This window comes from Phyllobates terribilis, unplaced genomic scaffold, assembly GCF_046119375.1.
Source record: "Phyllobates terribilis strain yellow unplaced genomic scaffold, ASM4611937v1 Scaffold_14__1_contigs__length_39327217, whole genome shotgun sequence".
NCBI classification, from domain to species: Eukaryota; Metazoa; Chordata; class Amphibia; order Anura; family Dendrobatidae; genus Phyllobates; species Phyllobates terribilis.
In genome coordinates this window covers 22,440,330-22,466,786 of record NW_027362774.1, presented here as the reverse complement: position 1 = coordinate 22,466,786, position 26,457 = coordinate 22,440,330, and the positions used below count along the sequence as shown (strand labels likewise).

The window sequence follows — 26,457 nt, the reverse complement described above, 5'->3', positions numbered from 1 at the left end:
TTATAGTAGTTATATTCTTGTATATAGGGGCAGTATTATAGTAATTATATTCTTGTACATAGAGGGCAGTATTATATTAGTTATATTCTTGTATATAGGGGCAGTATATAGTAGTTATATTCTTGTACATTGGAGCAGTATTATAGTAGTTATATTCTTGTACATAGGGGGCAGTATTATAGTAGTTATATTCTTGTACATAGGAGCAGTATTATAGTAGTTATATTCTTGTATATAGGAGCAGTATTATAGTAGTTATATTCTTGTACATAGGGGCAGTATTATAGTAGTTATATTCTTGTACATAGGGGGCAGTTTTATAGTAGTTATATTCTTGCACATTGGGGGCATTATTATAGTAGTTATATACTTGTACATAAGGGGCAGTATTATAGTAGTTATATGCTTGTACATAGGGGGCAGTATTATAGCAGTTATATTCTTGTACATTGGAACAGTATTATAGTAGTTATATTTTTGCACATAGGGGGCAGTATTATAGTAGTTATATTCTTGCACATAGGTGGCAGTATTATAATAGTTATATTCTTGTAAATAGGGGGCAGTATTATAGTAGTTATATTCTTGTACATAAAGGGCAGTATTATAGTAGTTATATTCTTGTACATAGGAGCAGTATTATAGTAGTTATATTCTTGCACATAGGGGGCAGTATTATAGTAGTTATATTCTTGTACATAAGGGGAAGTATTATAGTAGTTATATTCTTGTACATAGGGGGCAGTATTATAGTAGTTATATTCTTGTACATTGGAGCAGTATTATAGTAGTTATATTCTTGCACATAGGGGGCAGTATTATAGTAGTTATATTCTTGTACATAGGGCCAGTATTATTGTAGTTATATTCTTGTATATAGGGGCAGTATTATAGTAGTTATATTCTTGTACATAGGGGGCAGTATTATAGTAGTTATATTCTTGTACATAGGAGCAGTATTATAGTAGTTATATTCTTGTATATAGGGGCAGTATTATAGTAGTTATACTCTTGTACATAGGAGGCAGTATAATAGTAGTTATATTCTTGTACATAGGGGCAGTATTATAGTAGTTATATTCTTGTATATAGGGGCAGTATTATAGTAGTTATATTCTTGTACATAGGGGCAGTATTATAGTAGTTATATTCTTGTATATAGGGGCAGTATTATAGTAGTTATATTCTTGTACATAGGGGCAGTATTATAGTAGTTATATTCTTGTACATAAGGGCAGTATTATAGTAGTTATATTCTTGTACATAGGGGCAGTATTATAGTAGTTATATTCTTGTATATAGGGGCAGTATTATAGTAGTTATATTCTTGTACATAGGGGGCAGTATTATAGTAGTTATATTCTTGTTTATAGGGGCAGTATTATAGTAGTTATATTCTTCTACATAGGGGGCAGTATTATAGTAGTTATATTCTTGTATATAGGGGCAGTATTATAGTAGTTATATTCTTGTACATAGAGGGCAGTATTATATTAGTTATATTCTTGTATATAGGGGCAGTATATAGTAGTTATATTCTTGTACATTGGAGCAGTATTATAGTAGTTATATTCTTGTACATAGGGGGCAGTATTATAGTAGTTATATTCTTGTACATAGGAGCAGTATTATAGTAGTTATATTCTTGTATATAGGAGCAGTATTATAGTAGTTATATTCTTGTACATAGGGGCAGTATTATAGTAGTTATATTCTTGTACATAGGGGGCAGTTTTATAGTAGTTATATTCTTGCACATTGGGGGCAGTATTATAGTAGTTATATACTTGTACATAAGGGGCAGTATTATAGTAGTTATATTCTTGTACACAGGGGGCAGTATTATAGCAGTTATATTCTTGTACATTGGAACAGTATTATAGTAGTTATATTCTTGCACATAGGGGGCAGTATTATAATAGTTATATTCTTGTACATAGGGGGCAGTATTATAGTAGTTGTTTTCTTGTACATAGAGGGCAGTATTATAGTAGTTATATTCTTGTACATAGGAGCAGTATTATAGTAGTTATATTCTTGCACATAGGGGGCAGTATTATAGTAGTTATATTCTTGTACATAAGGGGCAGTATTATAGTAGTTATATTCTTGTACATAGGGGGCAGTATTATAGTAGTTATATTCTTGTACATTGGAGCAGTATTATAGTAGTTATATTCTTGCACATAGGGGGCAGTATTATAGTAGTTATATTCTTGTACATAGGGCCAGTGTTATAGTAGTTATATTCTTGTATATAGGGGCAGTATTATAGTAGTTATATTCTTGTACATAGGGGGCAGTATTATAGTAGTTATATTCTTGTACATAGGGGGCAGTATTATAGTAGTTATATTCTTGTACATAGGAGCAGTATTATAGTAGTTATATTCTTGCACATAGGGGGCAGTATTATTGTACATAGGAGCAGTATTATAGTAGTTATATTCTTGTACATAGGAGCAGTATTATAGTAGTTATATTCTTGTACATAGCAGCAGTATTATAGTAGTTATATTCTTGTATATAAGGGCATTATTATAGTAGTTATATTCTTGTACATAGGAGCAGTATTATAGTAGTTATATTCTTGCACATAGGGGGCAGTATTATAGTAGTTATATTCTTGTACATAAGGGGAAGTATTATAGTAGTTATATTCTTGTACATAGGGGGCAGTATTATAGTAGATATATTCTTGTACATTGGAGCAGTATTATAGTAGTTATATTCTTGCACATAGGGGGCAGTATTATAGTAGTTATATTCTTGTACATAGGGCCAGTATTATTGTAGTTATATTCTTGTATATAGGGGCAGTATTATAGTAGTTATATTCTTGTACATAGGGGGCAGTATTATAGTAGTTATATTCTTGTACATAGGAGCAGTATTATAGTAGTTATATTCTTGTATATAGGGGCAGTATTATAGTAGTTATACTCTTGTACATAGGAGGCAATATAATAGTAGTTATATTCTTGTACATAGGGGCAGTATTATAGTAGTTATATTCTTGTATATAGGGGCAGTATTATAGTAGTTATATTCTTGTACATAGGGGCAGTATTATAGTAGTTATATTCTTGTATATACGGGCAGTATTATAGTAGTTATATTCTTGTACATAGGGGCAGTATTATAGTAGTTATATTCTTGTACATAGGGGCAGTATTATAGTAGTTATATTCTTGTACATAGGGGCAGTATTATAGTAGTTATATTCTTGTATATAGGGGCAGTATTATAGTAGTTATATTCTTGTACATAGGGGGCAGTATTATAGTAGTTATATTCTTGTTTATAGGGGCAGTATTATAGTAGTTATATTCTTCTACATAGGGGGCAGTATTATAGTAGTTATATTCTTGTATATAGGGGCAGTATTATAGTAGTTATATTCTTGTACATAGAGGGCAGTATTATATTAGTTATATTCTTGTATATAGGGGCAGTATATAGTAGTTATATTCTTGTACATTGGAGCAGTATTATAGTAGTTATATTCTTGTACATAGGGGGCAGTATTATAGTAGTTATATTCTTGTACATAGGAGCAGTATTATAGTAGTTATATTCTTGTATATAGGAGCAGTATTATAGTAGTTATATTCTTGTACATAGGGGCAGTATTATAGTAGTTATATTCTTGTACATAGGGGGCAGTTTTATAGTAGTTATATTCTTGCACATTGGGGGCAGTATTATAGTAGTTATATACTTGTACATAAGGGGCAGTATTATAGTAGTTATATTCTTGTACACAGGGGGCAGTATTATAGCAGTTATATTCTTGTACATTGGAACAGTATTATAGTAGTTATATTCTTGCACATAGGGGGCAGTATTATAATAGTTATATTCTTGTACATAGGGGGCAGTATTATAGTAGTTGTATTCTTGTACATAGAGGGCAGTATTATAGTAGTTATATTCTTGTACATAGGAGCAGTATTATAGTAGTTATATTCTTGCACATAGGGGGCAGTATTATAGTAGTTATATTCTTGTACATTGGAGCAGTATTATAGTAGTTATATTCTTGCACATAGGGGGCAGTATTATAGTAGTTATATTCTTGTACATAGGGCCAGTGTTATAGTAGTTATATTCTTGTATATAGGGGCAGTATTATAGTAGTTATATTCTTGTACATAGGGGGCAGTATTATAGTAGTTATATTCTTGTACATAGGGGGCAGTATTATAGTAGTTATATTCTTGTACATAGGAGCAGTATTATAGTAGTTATATTCTTGCACATAGGGGGCAGTATTATTGTACATAGGAGCTGTATTATAGTAGTTATATTCTTGTACATAGGAGCAGTATTATAGTAGTTATATTCTTGTACATAGCAGCAGTATTATAGTAGTTACATTCTTGTATATAAGGGCATTATTATAGTAGTTATATTCTTGTACATAGGAGCAGTATTATAGTAGTTATATTCTTGTATATAGGGGCAGTATTATAGTAGTTATATTCTTGTACATAGGGGGCAGTATTATAGTAGTTATATTCTTGTATATAGGGGCAGTATTATAGTAGTTATATTCTTGTACATAGGAGCAGTATTATAGTAGGTATATTCTTGTATATAGGGGCAGTATTATAGTAGTTATATTCTTGTACATAGGGGGCAGTATTATAGTAGTTATATTCTTTTACATAGGGGGCAGTATTATAGTAGTTATATTCTTGTATATAGGGGCAGTATTATAGTAGATATATTATTGTACATAGGAGCAGTATTATAGTATTTATATTCTTGTATATCGGGGCAGTATTATAGTAGTTATATTCTTGTACATAGGGTGCGTATTATAGTAGTTATATTCTTGTATATAGGGGCAGTATTATAGTAGTTATATTCTTGTACATAGGAGCAGTATTATAGTAGTTATATTCTTGTATATAGGGGCAGTATTATAGTAGTTATATTCTTGTACATAGGTGGCAGTATTATAGTAGTTATATTCTTGTACATAGGGGGCAGTATTATAGTAGTTATATTCTTGTATATAGGGGCAGTATTATAGTAGATATATTATTGTACATAGGAGCAGTATTATAGTAGTTATATTCTTGTACATAGGGGGCAGTATTATAGTAGTTATATTCTTGTATATAGGGGCAGTATTATAGTAGTTATATTCTTGTACATAGGGGGCAGTATTATAGTAGTTATATTCTTGTACATAGGAGCAGTATTATAGTAGTTATATTCTTGTACATAGGGGGCAGTATTATAGTAGTTATATTCTTGTATATAGGGGCAGTATTATAGTAGTTATATTCTTGTACATAGGGGGCAGTATTATAGTAGTTATATTCTTGTACATAGGAGGCAGTATTATAGTAGTTATATTCTTGTATATAGGGGCAGTATTATAGTAGTTATATTCTTGTACATACGGGGCAGTATTATAGTAGTTATATTCTTGTATATAGGGGCAGTATTATAGTAGTTATATTCTTGTACATAGGGGGCAGTATTATAGTAGTTATATTCTTGTACATAGGAGCAGTATTATAGTAGTTATATTCTTGTACATAGGGGGCAGTATTATAGTAGTTATATTCTTGTATATAGGGGCAGTATTATAGAAGTTATATTCTTGTACATAGGGGGCAGTATTATAGTAGTTATATTCTTGTATATAGGGGCAGTATTATAGTAGTTATATTCTTGTACATAGGGGGCAGTGTTATAGTAGTTATGTTCTTGTATATAGGGGCAGTATTATAGTAGTTATATTGTTGTACATAGGGGGCAGTGTTATAGTAGTTATATTCTTGTACATAGGGGGCAGTGTTATAGTAGTTATATTCTTGTATATAGGGGCAGTATTATAGTAGTTATATTCTTGTACATAGGAGCAGTATTATAGTAGGTATATTCTTGTACATAGGGGTCAGTATTATAGTAGTTATATTCTTGTATATAGGGGCAGTATTATAGTAGTTATATTCTTGTACATAGGGGGCAGTATTATAGTAGTTATATTCTTGTACATAGGAGCAGTATTATAGTAGTTATATTCTTGTACATAGGGGGCAGTATTATAGTAGTTATATTCTTGTACATAGGAGCAGTATTATAGTAGTTATATTCTTGTATATAGGGGCAGTATTATAGTAGTTATACTCTTGTACATAGGAGGCAGTATAATAGTAGTTATATTCTTGTACATAGGGGCAGTATTATAGTAGTTATATTCTTGTATATAGGGGCAGTATTATAGTAGTTATATTCTTGTACATAGGGGCAGTATTATAGTAGTTATATTCTTGTATATAGGGGCAGTATTATAGTAGTTATATTCTTGTACATAGGGGCAGTATTATAGTAGTTATATTCTTGTACATAAGGGCAGTATTATAGTAGTTATATTCTTGTACATAGGGGCAGTATTATAGTAGTTATATTCTTGTATATAGGGGCAGTATTATAGTAGTTATATTCTTGTACATAGGGGGCAGTATTATAGTAGTTATATTCTTGTTTATAGGGGCAGTATTATAGTAGTTATATTCTTCTACATAGGGGGCAGTATTATAGTAGTTATATTCTTGTATATAGGGGCAGTATTATAGTAGTTATATTCTTGTACATAGAGGGCAGTATTATATTAGTTATATTCTTGTATATAGGGGCAGTATATAGTAGTTATATTCTTGTACATTGGAGCAGTATTATAGTAGTTATATTCTTGTACATAGGGGGCAGTATTATAGTAGTTATATTCTTGTACATAGGAGCAGTATTATAGTAGTTATATTCTTGTATATAGGAGCAGTATTATAGTAGTTATATTCTTGTACATAGGGGCAGTATTATAGTAGTTATATTCTTGTACATAGGGGGCAGTTTTATAGTAGTTATATTCTTGCACATTGGGGGCAGTATTATAGTAGTTATATACTTGTACATAAGGGGCAGTATTATAGTAGTTATATTCTTGTACACAGGGGGCAGTATTATAGCAGTTATATTCTTGTACATTGGAACAGTATTATAGTAGTTATATTCTTGCACATAGGGGGCAGTATTATAATAGTTATATTCTTGTACATAGGGGGCAGTATTATAGTAGTTGTTTTCTTGTACATAGAGGGCAGTATTATAGTAGTTATATTCTTGTACATAGGAGCAGTATTATAGTAGTTATATTCTTGCACATAGGGGGCAGTATTATAGTAGTTATATTCTTGTACATAAGGGGCAGTATTATAGTAGTTATATTCTTGTACATAGGGGGCAGTATTATAGTAGTTATATTCTTGTACATTGGAGCAGTATTATAGTAGTTATATTCTTGCACATAGGGGGCAGTATTATAGTAGTTATATTCTTGTACATAGGGCCAGTGTTATAGTAGTTATATTCTTGTATATAGGGGCAGTATTATAGTAGTTATATTCTTGTACATAGGGGGCAGTATTATAGTAGTTATATTCTTGTACATAGGGGGCAGTATTATAGTAGTTATATTCTTGTACATAGGAGCAGTATTATAGTAGTTATATTCTTGCACATAGGGGGCAGTATTATTGTACATAGGAGCAGTATTATAGTAGTTATATTCTTGTACATAGGAGCAGTATTATAGTAGTTATATTCTTGTACATAGCAGCAGTATTATAGTAGTTATATTCTTGTATATAAGGGCATTATTATAGTAGTTATATTCTTGTACATAGGAGCAGTATTATAGTAGTTATATTCTTGCACATAGGGGGCAGTATTATAGTAGTTATATTCTTGTACATAAGGGGAAGTATTATAGTAGTTATTTTCTTGTACATAGGGGGCAGTATTATAGTAGATATATTCTTGTACATTGGAGCAGTATTATAGTAGTTATATTCTTGCACATAGGGGGCAGTATTATAGTAGTTATATTCTTGTACATAGGGCCAGTATTATTGTAGTTATATTCTTGTATATAGGGGCAGTATTATAGTAGTTATATTCTTGTACATAGGGGGCAGTATTATAGTAGTTATATTCTTGTACATAGGAGCAGTATTATAGTAGTTATATTCTTGTATATAGGGGCAGTATTATAGTAGTTATACTCTTGTACATAGGAGGCAATATAATAGTAGTTATATTCTTGTACATAGGGGCAGTATTATAGTAGTTATATTCTTGTATATAGGGGCAGTATTATAGTAGTTATATTCTTGTACATAGGGGCAGTATTATAGTAGTTATATTCTTGTATATACGGGCAGTATTATAGTAGTTATATTCTTGTACATAGGGGCAGTATTATAGTAGTTATATTCTTGTACATAGGGGCAGTATTATAGTAGTTATATTCTTGTACATAGGGGCAGTATTATAGTAGTTATATTCTTGTATATAGGGGCAGTATTATAGTAGTTATATTCTTGTACATAGGGGGCAGTATTATAGTAGTTATATTCTTGTTTATAGGGGCAGTATTATAGTAGTTATATTCTTCTACATAGGGGGCAGTATTATAGTAGTTATATTCTTGTATATAGGGGCAGTATTATAGTAGTTATATTCTTGTACATAGAGGGCAGTATTATATTAGTTATATTCTTGTATATAGGGGCAGTATATAGTAGTTATATTCTTGTACATTGGAGCAGTATTATAGTAGTTATATTCTTGTACATAGGGGGCAGTATTATAGTAGTTATATTCTTGTACATAGGAGCAGTATTATAGTAGTTATATTCTTGTATATAGGAGCAGTATTATAGTAGTTATATTCTTGTACATAGGGGCAGTATTATAGTAGTTATATTCTTGTACATAGGGGGCAGTTTTATAGTAGTTATATTCTTGCACATTGGGGGCAGTATTATAGTAGTTATATACTTGTACATAAGGGGCAGTATTATAGTAGTTATATTCTTGTACACAGGGGGCAGTATTATAGCAGTTATATTCTTGTACATTGGAACAGTATTATAGTAGTTATATTCTTGCACATAGGGGGCAGTATTATAATAGTTATATTCTTGTACATAGGGGGCAGTATTATAGTAGTTGTATTCTTGTACATAGAGGGCAGTATTATAGTAGTTATATTCTTGTACATAGGAGCAGTATTATAGTAGTTATATTCTTGCACATAGGGGGCAGTATTATAGTAGTTATATTCTTGTACATTGGAGCAGTATTATAGTAGTTATATTCTTGCACATAGGGGGCAGTATTATAGTAGTTATATTCTTGTACATAGGGCCAGTGTTATAGTAGTTATATTCTTGTATATAGGGGCAGTATTATAGTAGTTATATTCTTGTACATAGGGGGCAGTATTATAGTAGTTATATTCTTGTACATAGGGGGCAGTATTATAGTAGTTATATTCTTGTACATAGGAGCAGTATTATAGTAGTTATATTCTTGCACATAGGGGGCAGTATTATTGTACATAGGAGCTGTATTATAGTAGTTATATTCTTGTACATAGGAGCAGTATTATAGTAGTTATATTCTTGTACATAGCAGCAGTATTATAGTAGTTACATTCTTGTATATAAGGGCATTATTATAGTAGTTATATTCTTGTACATAGGAGCAGTATTATAGTAGTTATATTCTTGTATATAGGGGCAGTATTATAGTAGTTATATTCTTGTACATAGGGGGCAGTATTATAGTAGTTATATTCTTGTATATAGGGGCAGTATTATAGTAGTTATATTCTTGTACATAGGAGCAGTATTATAGTAGGTATATTCTTGTATATAGGGGCAGTATTATAGTAGTTATATTCTTGTACATAGGGGGCAGTATTATAGTAGTTATATTCTTTTACATAGGGGGCAGTATTATAGTAGTTATATTCTTGTATATAGGGGCAGTATTATAGTAGATATATTATTGTACATAGGAGCAGTATTATAGTATTTATATTCTTGTATATCGGGGCAGTATTATAGTAGTTATATTCTTGTACATAGGGTGCGTATTATAGTAGTTATATTCTTGTATATAGGGGCAGTATTATAGTAGTTATATTCTTGTACATAGGAGCAGTATTATAGTAGTTATATTCTTGTATATAGGGGCAGTATTATAGTAGTTATATTCTTGTACATAGGTGGCAGTATTATAGTAGTTATATTCTTGTACATAGGGGGCAGTATTATAGTAGTTATATTCTTGTATATAGGGGCAGTATTATAGTAGATATATTATTGTACATAGGAGCAGTATTATAGTAGTTATATTCTTGTACATAGGGGGCAGTATTATAGTAGTTATATTCTTGTATATAGGGGCAGTATTATAGTAGTTATATTCTTGTACATAGGGGGCAGTATTATAGTAGTTATATTCTTGTACATAGGAGCAGTATTATAGTAGTTATATTCTTGTACATAGGGGGCAGTATTATAGTAGTTATATTCTTGTATATAGGGGCAGTATTATAGTAGTTATATTCTTGTACATAGGGGGCAGTATTATAGTAGTTATATTCTTGTACATAGGAGGCAGTATTATAGTAGTTATATTCTTGTATATAGGGGCAGTATTATAGTAGTTATATTCTTGTACATACGGGGCAGTATTATAGTAGTTATATTCTTGTATATAGGGGCAGTATTATAGTAGTTATATTCTTGTACATAGGGGGCAGTATTATAGTAGTTATATTCTTGTACATAGGAGCAGTATTATAGTAGTTATATTCTTGTACATAGGGGGCAGTATTATAGTAGTTATATTCTTGTATATAGGGGCAGTATTATAGAAGTTATATTCTTGTACATAGGGGGCAGTATTATAGTAGTTATATTCTTGTATATAGGGGCAGTATTATAGTAGTTATATTCTTGTACATAGGGGGCAGTGTTATAGTAGTTATGTTCTTGTATATAGGGGCAGTATTATAGTAGTTATATTGTTGTACATAGGGGGCAGTGTTATAGTAGTTATATTCTTGTACATAGGGGGCAGTGTTATAGTAGTTATATTCTTGTATATAGGGGCAGTATTATAGTAGTTATATCCTTGTACATAGGAGCAGTATTATAGTAGGTATATTCTTGTACATAGGGGTCAGTATTATAGTAGTTATATTCCTGTACATAGGAGCAGTATTATAGTAGTTATATTCTTGTACATAGGGGGCAGTATTATAGTAGTTACATTCTTGTACATAGAGGGCAGTATTATAGTAGTTATATCCTTGTACATAGGAGCAGTATTATAGTAGTTATATTCTTGTACATAGGGGCAGTATTTTAGTAGTTATATTCTTGTACATAGGGGGCAGTATTATAGTAGTTATATTCTTGTACATAGGGGGCAGTGTTATAGTAGTTGTATTCTTGTATATAAGGGCAGTATTATAGTAGTTATATTCTTGTACATAGGAGCAGTATTATAGTAGTTATATCCTTGTACATAGGAGCAGTATTGTAGTTATATTCTTGTACATAGGGGCAGTATTATAGTAGTTATATTCTTGTACATAGGGGCAGTATTATAGTAGTTATATTCTTGTACATAGGGGGCAGTATTATAGTAGTTATATTCTTGTACATAGGGGCAGTATTATAGTAGTTATATTCTTGTACATAGGGGGCAGTGTTATTTTAGTTATATTCTTGTACATAGGGAGCAGTATTTTAGTAGTTATATTCTTGTACATAGGAGCAGTCTTATAGTAGTTATATTCTTGTACATAGGAGCAGTATTATAGTAGTTATATTCTTGTACATAGGAGCAGTATTATAGTAGTTATATTCTTGTACATAGGAGCAGTATTATAGTAGTTATATTCTTGTACATAGGGGCAGTATTATAGTAGTTATATTCTTGTACATAGGGGGCAGTGTTATAGTAGTTATATTCTTGTACATAGGGAGCAGTATTATAGTAGTTATATTCTTGTACATAGGGGCAGTATTATAGTAGTTATATTCTTGTTCATAGGGAGCAGTATTATAGTAGTTATATTCTTGTACATAGGGACAGTATTATAGTAGTTATATTCTTGTACATAGGGGCAGTATTATAGTAGTTATATTCTTGTACATAGGGGGCAGTGTTATAGTAGTTATATTCTTGTACATAGGAGCAGTATTATAGTAGTTATATTCTTGTACATAGGGACAGTATTATAGTAGTTATATTCTTGTACATAGGGACAGTATTATAGTAGTTATATTCTTGTACATAGGGGCAGTATTATAGTAGTTATATTCTTGTACATAGGGGGCAGTGTTATAGTAGTTATATTCTTGTACATAGGGGCAGTATTATAGTAGTTATATTCTTGTACATAGGGGGCAGTGTTATAGTAGTTATATTCTTGTACATAGGGGCAGTATTATAGTAGTTATATTCTTGTACATAGGAGCAGTATTATAGTAGTTATATTCTTGTACATAGGGGCAGTATTATAGTAGTTATATTCTTGTACATAGGGACAGTATTATAGTAGTTATATTCTTGTACATAGGGGCAGTATTATAGTAGTTATATTCTTGTACATAGGGGGCAGTGTTATAGTAGTTATATTCTTGTACATAGGGGCAGTATTATAGTAGTTATATTCTTGTACATATTGGGCAGTGTTATAGTAGTTATATTCTTGTACATAGGAGCAGTATTATAGTAGTTATTTTCTTGTACATAGGGGGCAGTGTTATAGTAGTTATATTCTTGTACATAGGGGCAGTATTATAGTAGTTATATTCTTGTACATAGGGGGCAGTGTTATAGTAGTTATATTCTTGTACATAGGGAGCAGTATTATAGTAGTTATATTCTTGTACATAGGGAGCAGTATTATAGTAGTTATATTCTTGTACATAGGAGCAGTGTTATAGTAGTTATATTCTTGTACATAGGGGCAGTATTATAGTAGTTATATTCTTGTACATAGGGGGCAGTGTTATAGTAGTTATATTCTTGTACATAGGGGCAGTATTATAGTAGTTATATTCTTGTACATAGGAGCAGTGTTATAGTAGTTATATTCTTGTACATAGGAGCAGTGTTATAGTAGTTATATTCTTGTACATAGGAGCAGTATTATAGTAGTTATATTCTTGTACATAGGGGACAGTATTATAGTAGTTATATTCCTGTATATAGGGGCAGTATTATAGTAGTTATATTCTTGTACATAGGAGCAGTGTTATAGTAGTTATATTCTTGTACATAGGAGCAGTATTATAGTAGTTATATTCTTGTACATAGGGGACAGTATTATAGTAGTTATATTCCTGTATATAGGGGCAGTATTATAGTAGTTATATTCTTGTACATAGGAGCAGTATTATAGTAGTTATATTCTTGTACATAGGGGACAGTATTATAGTAGTTATATTCCTGTATATAGGGGCAGTATTATAGTAGTTATATTCTTGTACATAGGGGCAGTATTATAGTAGTTATATTCTTGTACATAGGAGCAGTATTATAGTAGTTATATTCCTGTATATAGGAACAGTATTATAGTAGTTATATTCTTGTACATAGGAGCAGTATTATAGTAGTTAGATTCTTGTACATAGGGGGCAGTGTTATAGTAGTTATATTCTTGTATATAGGGGCAGTATTATAGTAGCACATCTTTGTACATAAGAATTCCGCTGTAGCATTTCTCTTCTGTGTAATTTCCGGTCATTAGTCGTTCCATTTCAAAGTCCTATCTCCTCTCTTTATTTCACACTTACAAGCCCAGAATTATTTTTAGATAGTGACATATATTCTCTCTCATTTCCAATCAAGATGTGAGCGGTGTCAGGAAGCAGTGTAATTGGCATCTGGGGGCCGGCAGCGGACGTCAGAGGTGTGAGCCCAGGTCCGGATCAGTGGACTGTGCGCGCTCACAATTAAAGCTCATACAGAAGGTCACATTACAGAGTTCCTCCAAACCTCTGCTGCTCATTATGGGCTGTGAGATCATTTTCCTTCTTTTTAATTAAAAGACTGTGAAATAATTCCTGCCGTGTTAAGACCGGAGTGGTGTCAGTCGCACGTGTTGATGATGTGAAGGTTGGGTGGGAGATTAGCGTGTTTGGTAACTTTTATTGTGTTATAAGCCCTTGGCTCATTCTGTGGGGAGGAAGTGATTCCAAATATCAATATATGTTGGGGATTGCTCCCGGACTGACGTATTTGTCTGCCCTTTGTATGTTATGGAAGAATCCCTTGGGTCTGTATGTGATGTTCACGTCCTGGCTGCAAACTTACATTATTATATAAATTCCCCCAAGTCTTCGCTTGCTGCATTAAACAGATTACACAGCTGAGTGTGAATTGGGTGGAAATCTGTTTCCAGCGCTTATAGATGAAGTTTCCAATCCCTTGGAGTCCATTAAGCTGGCTCTGGTTTCTACTTTCTATAACAAACAATAAACACTACATTTCTTCTTTTAGTTATTTGATTGTATAAGGAATGTATAGTCCAGTTCAATGACAGCAAGCAGAGATTTACAATGATGGGTCTTGAAGCCACCACTAGGAGGAGCTGGGTATACATATATTACAGTAAGATCATAAGCTCCCTCTAGTGGTGGCTTACATTCATTACAGTTGAATCACAAGCCTCCCCTCTAGTAGTGGCTGGCATTACTATTAAATCATAAACTCCTCCTAGTGGTGGCTTGAATTTATTGCAATTGAATTATATCCTCTCCCTAGTGGTGGCTTGCATTTATTACATTCTAATCATAAGCTCACCCTAGTGGTGGCTTGCATTTATTACAGTTGGATCACAAGCTTCCCTAGTGGTGGCATGTATTACAATTAGCTCATAAGCTCCTCCCATTGGTATCTTGCATTCATTACAGTTGAATTATATTTTCCCTTGGCTTCCATTGCTGTAGGATCATATCCTCTCCCTAGTGGTGGCTTGCATTCATTACAATTGGATCATAAGCTCCACCTAGTGGTGGCTTGCAGTTATTACTATTGAATTATATGCTCTCACTTGTGGTGGCTTGCATTCATTACAGTTGGATTATATCCTTCCCCTAGTGGCAGGGCTGTTGAGTCGGTAAGCCAAACCTCCGACTCCTTAATTTCCCTGACTTCTGACTCCACAACTGCTACTCCACAGCCCTGCCTCACTACTGAGCATGTCCATAAAGTGCAGCACAGATTCACCTCAACTAAAAGCCGAGATCCTTAGATCAGAAGCAGAACAGACATTTATAGGACATTTCATAACTTTACCAAATTCTTATGAAAACATTTACAGCCCATCCTGCATTGTACTACTGTACTCAATTTATTATATATCTTAGGAGTCTGAGTCGATCCGTTTTATGATTTTAAACTCTTGACTCTACCAAAATGGACACAGGCTTGCATTCACTACAGTAGGATCATATCCTCCTTTAGTGGTGGCTTGCATTCACTATAGTAGGATCATATCCTCCCCCTAGTGGTGGCTTGCATTCACTACAGTAGGATCATATCCTCCCCTAGTGGTGGCTTGCATTCACTACAGTAGGATCATATCCTCCCCCTAGTGGTGGCTTGCATTCACTACAGTAGGATCATATCCTCCTTTAGTGGTGGCTTGCATTCACTATAGTAGGATCATATCCTCCCCCTAGTGGTGGCTTGCATTCACTACAGTAGGATCATATCCTCCCCTAGTGGTGGCTTGCATTCACTACAGTAGGATCATATCCTCCTTTAGTGGTGGCTTGCATTCACTATAGTAGGATCATATCCTCCCCCTAGTGGTGGCTTGCATTCACTACAGTAGGATCATATCCTCCCCTAGTGGTGACTTGCATTCACTACAGTATGATCATATCCTCCCTCTAGTGGTGGCTTGCATTCACTACAGTAGGATCATATCCTCCTTTAGTGGTGGCTTGCATTCACTATAGTAGGATCATATCCTCCTTTAGTGGTGGCTTGCATTCACTATAGTAGGATCATATCCTCCCCCTAGTGGTGGCTTGCATTCACTACAGTAGGATCATATCCTCCCCCTAGTGGTGGCTTGCATTCACTACAGTAGGATCATATCCTCCTTTAGTGGTGGCTTGCATTCACTATAGTAGGATCATATCCTCCCCCTAGTGGTGGCTTGCATTCAGTACAGTAGGATCATATCCTCCCCTAGTGGTGGCTTGCATTCACTACAGTAGGATCATATCCTCCCCCTAGTGGTGGCTTGCATTCACTACAGTAGGATCATATCCTCCCCTAGTGGTGGCTTGCATTCACTACAGTAGGATCATATCCTCCCCTAGTGGTGGCTTGCATTCACTACAGTAGGATCATATCCTCCCCCTAGTGGTGGCTTGCATTCACTACAGTAGGATCATATCCTCCCCCTAGTGGTGGCTTGCATTCACTACAGTAGGATCATATCCTCCTTTAGTGGTGGCTTGCATTCACTATAGTAGGATCATATCCTCCCCCTAGTGGTGGCTTGCATTCACTACAGTAGGATCATATCCTCCCCTAGTGGTGGCTTGCATTCACTACAGTAGGATCATATCCTCCCCCTAGTGGTGGCTTGCATTCACTACAGTAGGATCATATCCTCCTTTAGTGGTGGCTTGCATTCACTATAGTAGGATCATATCCTCCCCCTAGTGGTGGCTTGCATTCACTACAGTAGGATCATATCCTCCCCTAGTGGTGGCTTGCATTCACTACAGTAGGATCATATCCTCCTTTAGTGGTGGCTTGCATTCACTATAGTAGGATCATATCCTCCCCCTAGTGGTGGCTTGCATTCACTACAGTAGGATCATATCCTCCCCTAGTGGTGACTTGCATTCACTACAGTATGATCATATCCTCCCTCTAGTGGTGGCTTGCATTCACTACAGTAGGATCATATCCTCCTTTAGTGGTGGCTTGCATTCACTATAGTAGGATCATATCCTCCTTTAGTGGTGGCTTGCATTCACTATAGTAGGATCATATCCTCCCCCTAGTGGTGGCTTGCATTCACTACAGTAGGATCATATCCTCCCCCTAGTGGTGGCTTGCATTCACTACAGTAGGATCATATCCTCCTTTAGTGGTGGCTTGCATTCACTATAGTAGGATCATATCCTCCCCCTAGTGGTGGCTTGCATTCAGTACAGTAGGATCATATCCTCCCCTAGTGGTGGCTTGCATTCACTACAGTAGGATCATATCCTCCCCCTAGTGGTGGCTTGCATTCACTACAGTAGGATCATATCCTCCCCTAGTGGTGGCTTGCATTCACTACAGTAGGATCATATCCTCCCCTAGTGGTGGCTTGCATTCACTACAGTAGGATCATATCCTCCCCCTAGTGGTGGCTTGCATTCACTACAGTAGGATCATATCCTCCCCTAGTGGTGGCTTGCATTCACTACAGTAGGATCATATCCTCCCCTAGTGGTGGCTTGCATTCACTACAGTAGGATCATATCCTCCCCCTAGTGGTGGCTTGCATTCACTACAGTAGGATCATATCCTCCCCTAGTGGTGGCTTGCATTCACTACAGTAGGATCATATCCTCCTTTAGTGGTGGCTTGCATTCACTATAGTAGGATCATATCCTCCCCCTAGTGGTGGCTTGCGTTCACTACAGTAGGATCATATCCTCCCCTAGTGGTGGCTTGTATTCACTACAGTAGGATCATATCCACCCCCTAGTGGTGGCTTGCATTCACTACAGTAGGATCATATCCACCCACCCCCTAGTGGTGGCTTGCATTCACTACAGTAGGATCATATCCACCCCCTAGTGGTGGCTTGCATTCACTGCAGTAGGATCATATCCCCCCCTATAGTGGTGGCTTGCATTCACTACAGTAGGATCATATTCTCCCTCTAGTGGTGACTTGCATTCACTACAGTAGGATCATATCCTCCCCTAGTGGTGGCTTGCATTCACTACAGTAGGATCATATCCACCCCCTAGTGGTGGCTTGCATTCACTACAGTAGGATCATATCCTCCCCTAGTGGTGGCTTGCATTCACTGCAGTAGGATCATATCCTCCCCTAGTGGTGGCTTGCATTCACTACAGTAGGATCATATCCTCCCCTAGTTTTGACTTGCATTCACTACTGTAGGATCATATCCACCCCCTAGTGGTGGCTTGCATTCACTACAGTAGGATCATATCCTCCCCTAGTTTTGGCTTGCATTCACTACAGTAGGATCATATCCACCCCCTAGTGGTGGCTTGCATTCACTACTGTAGGATCATATCCACCCCCTAGTGGTGGCTTGCATTCACTACTGTAGGATCATATCCACCCCCTAGTGGTGACTTGCATTTACTACAGTAGGATCATATCCTCCCCTAGTGGTGGTTTGCATTCACTACAGTAGGATCATATCCTCCCCTAGTGGTGGCTTGCATTCACTACAGTAGGATCATATCCTCCCCTAGTGGTGGCTTGCATTTACTACAGTAGGATCATATCCACCCCCTAGTGGTGGCTTGTATTCACTACAGTAGGATCATATCCTCCCCTAGTGGTGGCTTGCATTCACTACAGTAGGATCATATCCACCCCCTAGTGGTGGCTTGCAATCACTACAGTAGGATCATATCCACCCCCTAGTGGTGGCTTGCATTTACTACAGTAGGATCATATCCTCCCCTAGTGGTGGCTTGCATTCACTACAGTAGGATCATATCCTCCCCTAGTGGTGGCTTGCATTCACTACAGTAGGATCATATCCACCCCCTAGTGGTTGCTTGGATTCACAACAGTAAGATCATATCCTCCCTCTAGTGGTGACTTGCATTCACTACAGTAGGATCATATCCTCTCCCTAGTGGTGGCTTGCATTCATTACAGTAGGATCATATCCACCCCCTAGTGGTGGCTTGTATTCACTACAGTAGGATCATATCCACCCCCTAGTCGTGGCTTGCATTCACTACAGTAGGATCATATCCACCCCCTAGTGGTGGCTTGCATTCACTACAGTAGGATCATATCCACCCCCTAGTGGTGGATTGCATTCACTACAGTAGGATCATATCCTCCCTCTAGTGGTGACTTGCATTCACTGCAGTAGGATCATATCCTTCCCTAGTGGTGGCTTGCATTCACTACAGTATGATCATATCCTCCCTCTAGTGGTGACTTGCAATCACTACAGTAGGATCATATCCTCCCCCTAGTGGTGACTTGCATTCAGTACAGTAGGATCATATCCTCCCCCCCCTAGTGGTGACTTGCATTCAGTACAGTAGGATCATATCCTCCCCCTAGTGGTGACTTGCATTCAGTACAGTAGGATCATATCCTCCCCCTAGTGGTGACTTGCATTCACTACAGTAGGATCATATCCTCCCCCTAGTGGTGGCTTGTATTCACTACAGTAGGATCATATCCTCCCCTAGTGGTGGCTTGTATTCACTACAGTAGGATCATATCCTCCCCTAGTGGTGACTTGCATTCACTACAGTAGGATCATATCCTCCCCCTAGTGGTGACTTGCATTCAGTACAGTAGGATCATATCCTCCCCCTAGTGGTGACTTGCATTCAGTACAGTAGGATCATATCCTCCCCTAGTGGTGACTTGCATTCACTACAGTAGGATCATATCCTCCCCCTAGTGGTGACTTGCATTCATTACAGCAGGATCATATCCTCCCTCTAGTGGTGACTTGCATTCACTACAGTATGATCATATCCTCCCTCTAGTGGTGACTTGCATTCACTACAGTAGGATCATATCCTCCCTTTAGTGGTGACTTGCATTCACTACAGTAGGATCATATCCTCCCCCTAGTGGTGGCTTGTATTCACTACAGTAGGATCATATCCTCCCCTAGTGGTGACTTGCATTCACTACAGTAGGATCATATCCTCCCCCTAGTGGTGACTTGCATTCAGTACAGTAGGATCATATCCTCCCCCTAGTGGTGACTTGCATTCAGTACAGTAGGATCATATCCTCCCCTAGTGGTGACTTGCATTCACTACAGTAGGATCATATCCTCCCCCTAGTGGTGACTTGCATTCATTACAGCAGGATCATATCCTCCCTCTAGTGGTGACTTGCATTCACTACAGTATGATCATATCCTCCCTCTAGTGGTGACTTGCATTCACTACAGTAGGATCATATCCTCCCTTTAGTGGTGACTTGCATTCACTACAGTAGGATCATATCCTCCCTCTAGTGGTGAGTTGCATTCACTACAGTATGATCATATCCTCCCTGTAGTGGTGACTTGCATTCACTAGAGTATGATCATATCCTCCCCCTAGTGGTGACTTGCATTCATTACAGCAGGATCATATTCTTCCCCCCCATAGTGATGTTTGGGATCCATGTGTGATGATCAAGGTGCGACACAGCTGACGACCTCTGCAATCTCTATACACACACCCATTACAATTCCCATAACCCGCCCTGTTTGGCCTTACCTATAGGTACGCAAATATATGACCCATGTACCTAAGATTGCTGACCCCGAAGTTGTAGTTTCAGAACAGCTTCAGGCTGTCAGCCTGCTGGGAGTTGTAGTTACACATCAGCCGGAGTGCTGCAGGTCGCTCACCCCCTTCTCCTGCATTATGTAGGATTTAGAGGTCGTATAAAAAAATGATTTAGACTATAGCGGTAATTTCTGGAGATCCTGTTAGCATCTAATCTCGACATATCATCTGTAACCTGCTCGAAGCTTCCTGCAAATCTCCAAGAAAGAATAATCCCAGGTTGAGATAGACTGGAGCGACGAAGCCTGCTATCTGCCATTATTAAAGGCCAGCGGTATTGATACAAGTCCTATCGCTGGAGACGTAGATGTATCACTGTGAAGATCAGGGCGCCGACCGCCGTATCTCAGACACAAAACAATTGTAATCTGCAGGGTGGCCGCCGCCGCCGCCGCTCAGACATGAGATGGAGCGGCTGATAGCTGTGAATGCAGATAATAATTGAGTTTGAAGAGCACAAGAGGAGCTGGGAATCTCATCCTCGCGCTCCTTAAATGTGAAAGAGATTGCTGGAGCGGGAAGAGCGCGCACAGTAGCCTGCGGCTAATGGGGAAATGGTATTAGGCCGACTGGGGGGCCACTTCTGTACAAGGGTCATAGACATCGAGATCAGGGGTCATAATGGACAAATGCAATATACAACTTCAGTACTCTGGTATCGCAGAGCTGCATTATTGGATCAGGGATCCAGAAGATCAGACATTTTAAATAGTTAATTGGAAACCAAAATGAGGACGACTTAAAGGGGTATTCTGCTAAGAGAACGTTATCACCGATTCATATTCTAGATTGTCTAAGGTCTGAACGATCACAAGAACTGGGCACTTTTTTGATCCTGTCTGAATGGAGCCCTGTGCGCATGCTCGGCTGCCACTCCATTTATTTTCTATGGAGATTGTCCAGTACAGCGTTTGGCATTCTCCAAGGTACCCTAGAGCATAAATGCAGCTGCAGTTTCGCATTTGCACTGCACTCCATTGGTACGAGGACACACAAGTGCCCCGCTTCATGGGTCTTGGGGTGCATCTACTCTGCATGATCATTGTAATCAAGCATTTGTCACGCCAGGGTTTCACACGCCTTCTCACCGCCGCCCCACTCACTGTGTTCACCGCTCTGCTTCCCCAGCGTCAGACCATCTCCCTGAGCTGCCTTGTGCTCACTGCCACTCTGGTCCTAGAGAGTCTCCACCTGACTATAGGGAGGAGCGGCCAGATCCTGCAGGAATTTAACCCTGCTGTGTCCTGCAGGGTTTGTCTTCCTCAGCCTATCCCTAGGCAGCAGTGGTTTTATTAGGCAGCTCCTCCCACCACTCTTTGCCCAATCGTTGGTTCCCAGTTGCTTGTCTCTAGATCCTGTGGGTGTATGTTTGTTCTGTGTCTCCCATTATCTACCTGGCTTGTATACTCATCCTGTCTGACCTCAGCTTTATTCTTTGATCCCATGCTGCCTGCCCTGACCCCAGATTGCCTGATCACGTCTTTGCCTTCGCCCCCCTGTTCTTCGTACCCATGCCTTTGACTCTTCGGTCGGCTGCTGCAGACTCGGGGATTGCCCTGGAGTGCCATCGGGTAACTAACTGCATCAAGCCTATCCTCACCTTCAGAGGCTATAAATGGTCTTCAACCATCCGCGTTACAGTTTCTAGGAGCGCTCGACTCCGAATAATCGTGAAGTGTAAACAGGTGGCCAATCACTAGAGGAACGAGCAAAACGCTTATTCGTCTGGTGAAGCTAATTTTTGCGTTGCTGAAAAAATAATCCTTCTCGGCAGCACTTAATCTGACATAAACAGGACATGTGTTGCCAAGCATGATGGTAGCCTATAGATCCGAAGCGCGTGCAACCTGTCCAAACAGGCTATTAAACGACCGCCGATCAGCAAACACGTAACAGATTATTGGTCGTTTACAGCCGCTGGTCAGTCAGTGTGAACGAGCCCTTAGCGGTCTGATTTCCACCGATCTAATCGTTATCGATCTTGTGAATAGGTGACAATTGTAGGACTCCAAACTCCATGAATTGTGATTCTGGCAATACCTCAGTAACTCTTTCACAAGAAGTTTATTATCTGCTTCTTAATATTTGCCTGTTTCTCTTACAGTCGCGTCTTCAAGACAGACATGGAGCTGGAGGTGCTGCGCTACACAAACCGAGTCTCCAGCGAGGCGCATAAAGAAGTAAGGCTCCTTATCTCATTTCTTTCTTGTTCGGGAGGCACGTTTCGCGTCCCGCCGTGTCTTTCTCTTTGTAGTCTGCCGCTTCTTAGTTAATTGTATTGACTGTGGGGGAAATGTGACTATCGATTATAATGTTGCTTCTATGTGTTGGTAATAGGATTGTCCCAGCATACCTCATTTCTATGTACAGCAGCTGTTGAGATCATTAGATATCCTAACGCGTTGTCTGCCGCGATGACTGATGTTGCATTCAGTATGTGTTGCATATATCACTTTGTAGGCCGGAGCAGCGCTCCTGACGCAGGGTCAGTGTTGATCGCCCTCTTTTTTTTTTTTTTTTTTTTTTAGTTCCAACTATGTTGGAACCTTAATCCTCTTCGTGATTTATTAACCTTAATCCTCTTCGTGATTTATTAACCTTAATCCTCTTCGTGATTTATTTCACTAGCGGGAGACATCAGCGTCACTTTTTTCTTATTATTTGTCCGCAGGTTATGAAGGCAGCAAGAATCGGGATGAAGGAGTACGAGCTGGAAAGGTACGGATGATGCTTTTAGCGTTGGGTATATACTTCCGGTATGTGTTAGGACACACCAGCGGCCTTACCCTGGCCACACAATACAAGTCCCTTCACACTTCTTACTCCCACTGTGAGGATTATTTGGCATTTCTTCTAAAATGTCCAGTAAATTACGGCTTCACTGATCGTAAAGACCCGATATACGCCTTACTCTGTGAACAGGAGCCTAAGTCAGTGTCTCGATTTGCCTTTTTGTAAGTATAGACCTCTAAGATTCGGATCTACTCATACGAATGGCTGTTGATATGATTTTTTTTTTTTATACTTTTTGACTATTTATTTGATTTTTCCCAGCAATCGCCTTACCCAATCTTTTTTTTTTTTTCTTTTGTCGTCCCGCTTGCATTGTAAGTGCCATTCTCCACGTGCATCTGGTTAACAGCGCAGTAAATATCCGAACCAATTATCTGGAAAAAAAATCGTGCTCAATTGGCCATGGCGGCATTGCTCTGCCTCGTCGCTTTTTTTTTTTTTTTCAACGACTCCTTTCACAAGGGTTTCTGAATGATCCTCTAATTAAAATGGCTGCTTGTGATGTAATTGAAGCGCGAGAACGTGACAGACGGCGTATTTACCGCGCAGATAAGTGTTTACGGACGCCAGCTTTATGGACAGGAAAGAATCTTATGAACAATCTGAACTGCAGTTTTTGTGCTGATGAACGGCAAAAACAAAACTATTCAGATAAGTTAGTATTGACCTGAGCATTTACTCCGGAAAATGAGGTTTTTACTTTTTTTTATTATTGTTAAAAAAATTTTTTTATCACTTTCCCAGTGATATCCAGATTTCGGTATAATAATTGACAACCAATATGACTTTCAGATCAGCACCAAAAAGGGTTAAAAATCCTGAACATGGGGAAAAACAGTCGTGAAAAAAAATAGATTTAAGGGTTCTCGATTGCATACAACTATAGTAACTGAAAGTCATTTCACGTTAAATAAAATATAAGAGACTTTAAATAAGGAAATTGAGACTGAGGCAGCGACAATCCTTAAATTGTTACTGTGTTTTCATCCAAAACCAGAGTAAAAGCATGGATTTGCTGCATTAATTCCCCACAAATTAAAACAGTTTTTGGTGCACGTGCCAGTCAATGTCCAGCATGCATTGCTCCTGACAATGTCCAATGACTTGTATACCCGGAACTAAATAAGCGGACCTTTATTTTACGCCTGTATGAAGGTCTACAGACCAGAAATCGGGAGCTGATAGATAAAGACCTGTCTCCATTTCTTGTATTGAGGCAAACACCACTGCTCCCACATTTCCTGTAACAAGGCAACGATCCTCCACATTTATTTCTTTAGCGAAGCAAAGACTGTTCCACCCCTCTCCCTGTAGTGAGACTAAGACCATTCTGCCCCCCACTTCAAGTAGTGTAGCAAAGGTCCTACACCCCCACTCCTGGTAGGGAGACACAGACCTCCCCTCCCACTTCCTGTAGGGAGACACAGACCTCCCCTCCCACTTCCTGTAGGGAGACACAGACCTCCCCTCCCACTTCCTGTAGGGAGACACAGACCTCCCCTCCCACTTCCTGTAGGGAGACAAAGACCTCCCCTCCCACTTCTTGTAGGGAGACAAAGACCTCCCCTCCCACTTCTGTAGGGAGACAAAGACCACCCCTCCCACTTCCTGTAGCAAGACAAAGACCTCCCCTCCCACTTCCTGTAGCGAGACAAAGACCTACCCTCCCACTTCCTGTAGTAAGACAAAGACCTCCACTTCCTGTAGTGAGACAAAGACCTCCCCTCCCACTTCCTGTAGGGAGACAAAGACCTCCCCTCCCACTTCCTGTAGGGAGACAAAGACCTCCCCTCCCACTTCCTATAGCGAGACAAAGACCTCCCCTCCCACTTCTTATAGCGAGACAAAGACCTCCCCTCCCACTTCCTGTAGGGAGACAAAGACCTCCCCTCCCACTTCCTATAGCGAGACAAAGACCTCCCCTCCCACTTCTTATAGCGAGACAAAGACCTCCCCTCCCACTTCCTGTAGTAAGACAAAGACCTCCACTTCCTGTAGCGAGACAAAGACCTCCCCTCCCACTTCCTGTAGTAAGACAAAGACCTCCACTTCCTGTAGCGAGACAAAGACCTCCCCTCCCACTTCCTGTAGGGAGACAAAGACCTCCCCTCCCACTTCCTGCAGTAAGACAAAGACCTCCACTTCCTGTAGTGAGACAAAGACCTCCACTCCCACTTCCTGTAGTAAGACAAAGACCTCCACTCCCACTTCCTGTAGTAAGACAAAGACCTCCACTCCCACTTCCTGTAGTAAGACAAAGACCTCCCCTCCCACTTGTGAAACACTTTAGCGAAACAAAGATTTCCCCTCACACATCCTCTAGGGAGACAGACCTCCCCTCATACTTCCTGTAACAAGACCTAGACCTCCCCTCCCACTTCCTGTAGTAAGACAAAGACCTCCACTTCCTGTAGTAAGACAAAGACCTCCACTTCCTGTAGTGAGACACAGACCTCCACTTCCTGTAGTGAGACACAGACCTCCCCTCCCACTTCCTGTAGTGAGACACAGACCTTCCCTCCTACTTCCTGTAGTGAGACACAGATCTCCCCTCCCACTTCCTGTAGTGAGACACAGACCTCCCCTCCCACTTCCTGTAGGGAGACACAGATCTCCCCTCCCACTTCCTGTAGTGAGACACAGACCTCCCCTCCCACTTCCTGTAGGGAGACACAGACCTCTCCTCCCACTTCCTGTAGGGAGACACAGACCTCCCCTCCCACTTCCTGTAGGGAGACACAGACCTCCCCTCCCACTTCCTGTGGGGAGACACAGACCTCCCCTCCCACTTCCTGTGGGGAGACACAGACCTCCCCTCCCACTTCCTGTGGGAAGACACAGACCCCCCCCCCCCACTTCCTGTGGGGAGACACAGACCTCCCCTCCCACTTCCTGTGGGGAGACACAGACCTCCCCTCCCACTTCCTGTGGGGAGACACAGACCTCCCCTCCCACTTCCTGTAGTGAGACACAGACCTCCCCTCCCACTTCCTGTAAGTGTTTTCATTGCCTCCTGCTAGAGATGGATTACATTTGACAACAGTGGACAGCAAGTAACACAGAAGGGAGACACCTAGTGGCCAGTGCTTGAAAGGGATTTTTTAGGTGTAACACATTATGATATACAAAATGATTTGCAGATTTTCTATTTATCATATTATGATATGAGCTCTAGTTGTCTTAAAGTGTGGGGACCATTTAAATATACAGGGAGTTAATCTATGAG

At 38.5% G+C, this 26,457-nt stretch overlaps 1 protein-coding gene across 1 annotated transcript in view; it reads left to right on the top strand.

Annotated features, from left to right (window-relative positions):
- Nucleotides 1–26,457, top strand: part of PEPD (peptidase D) — a 289,969-nt gene that overhangs the window by 133,546 nt on the left and 129,966 nt on the right. Inside the window, exons 8-9 of the mRNA XM_073659770.1 lie at nt 22,543–22,618; nt 23,110–23,156. Of these exons, the coding sequence (XP_073515871.1) occupies nt 22,543–22,618; nt 23,110–23,156 (123 nt within the window). The remainder of the gene's footprint in view (nt 1–22,542; nt 22,619–23,109; nt 23,157–26,457) is intronic.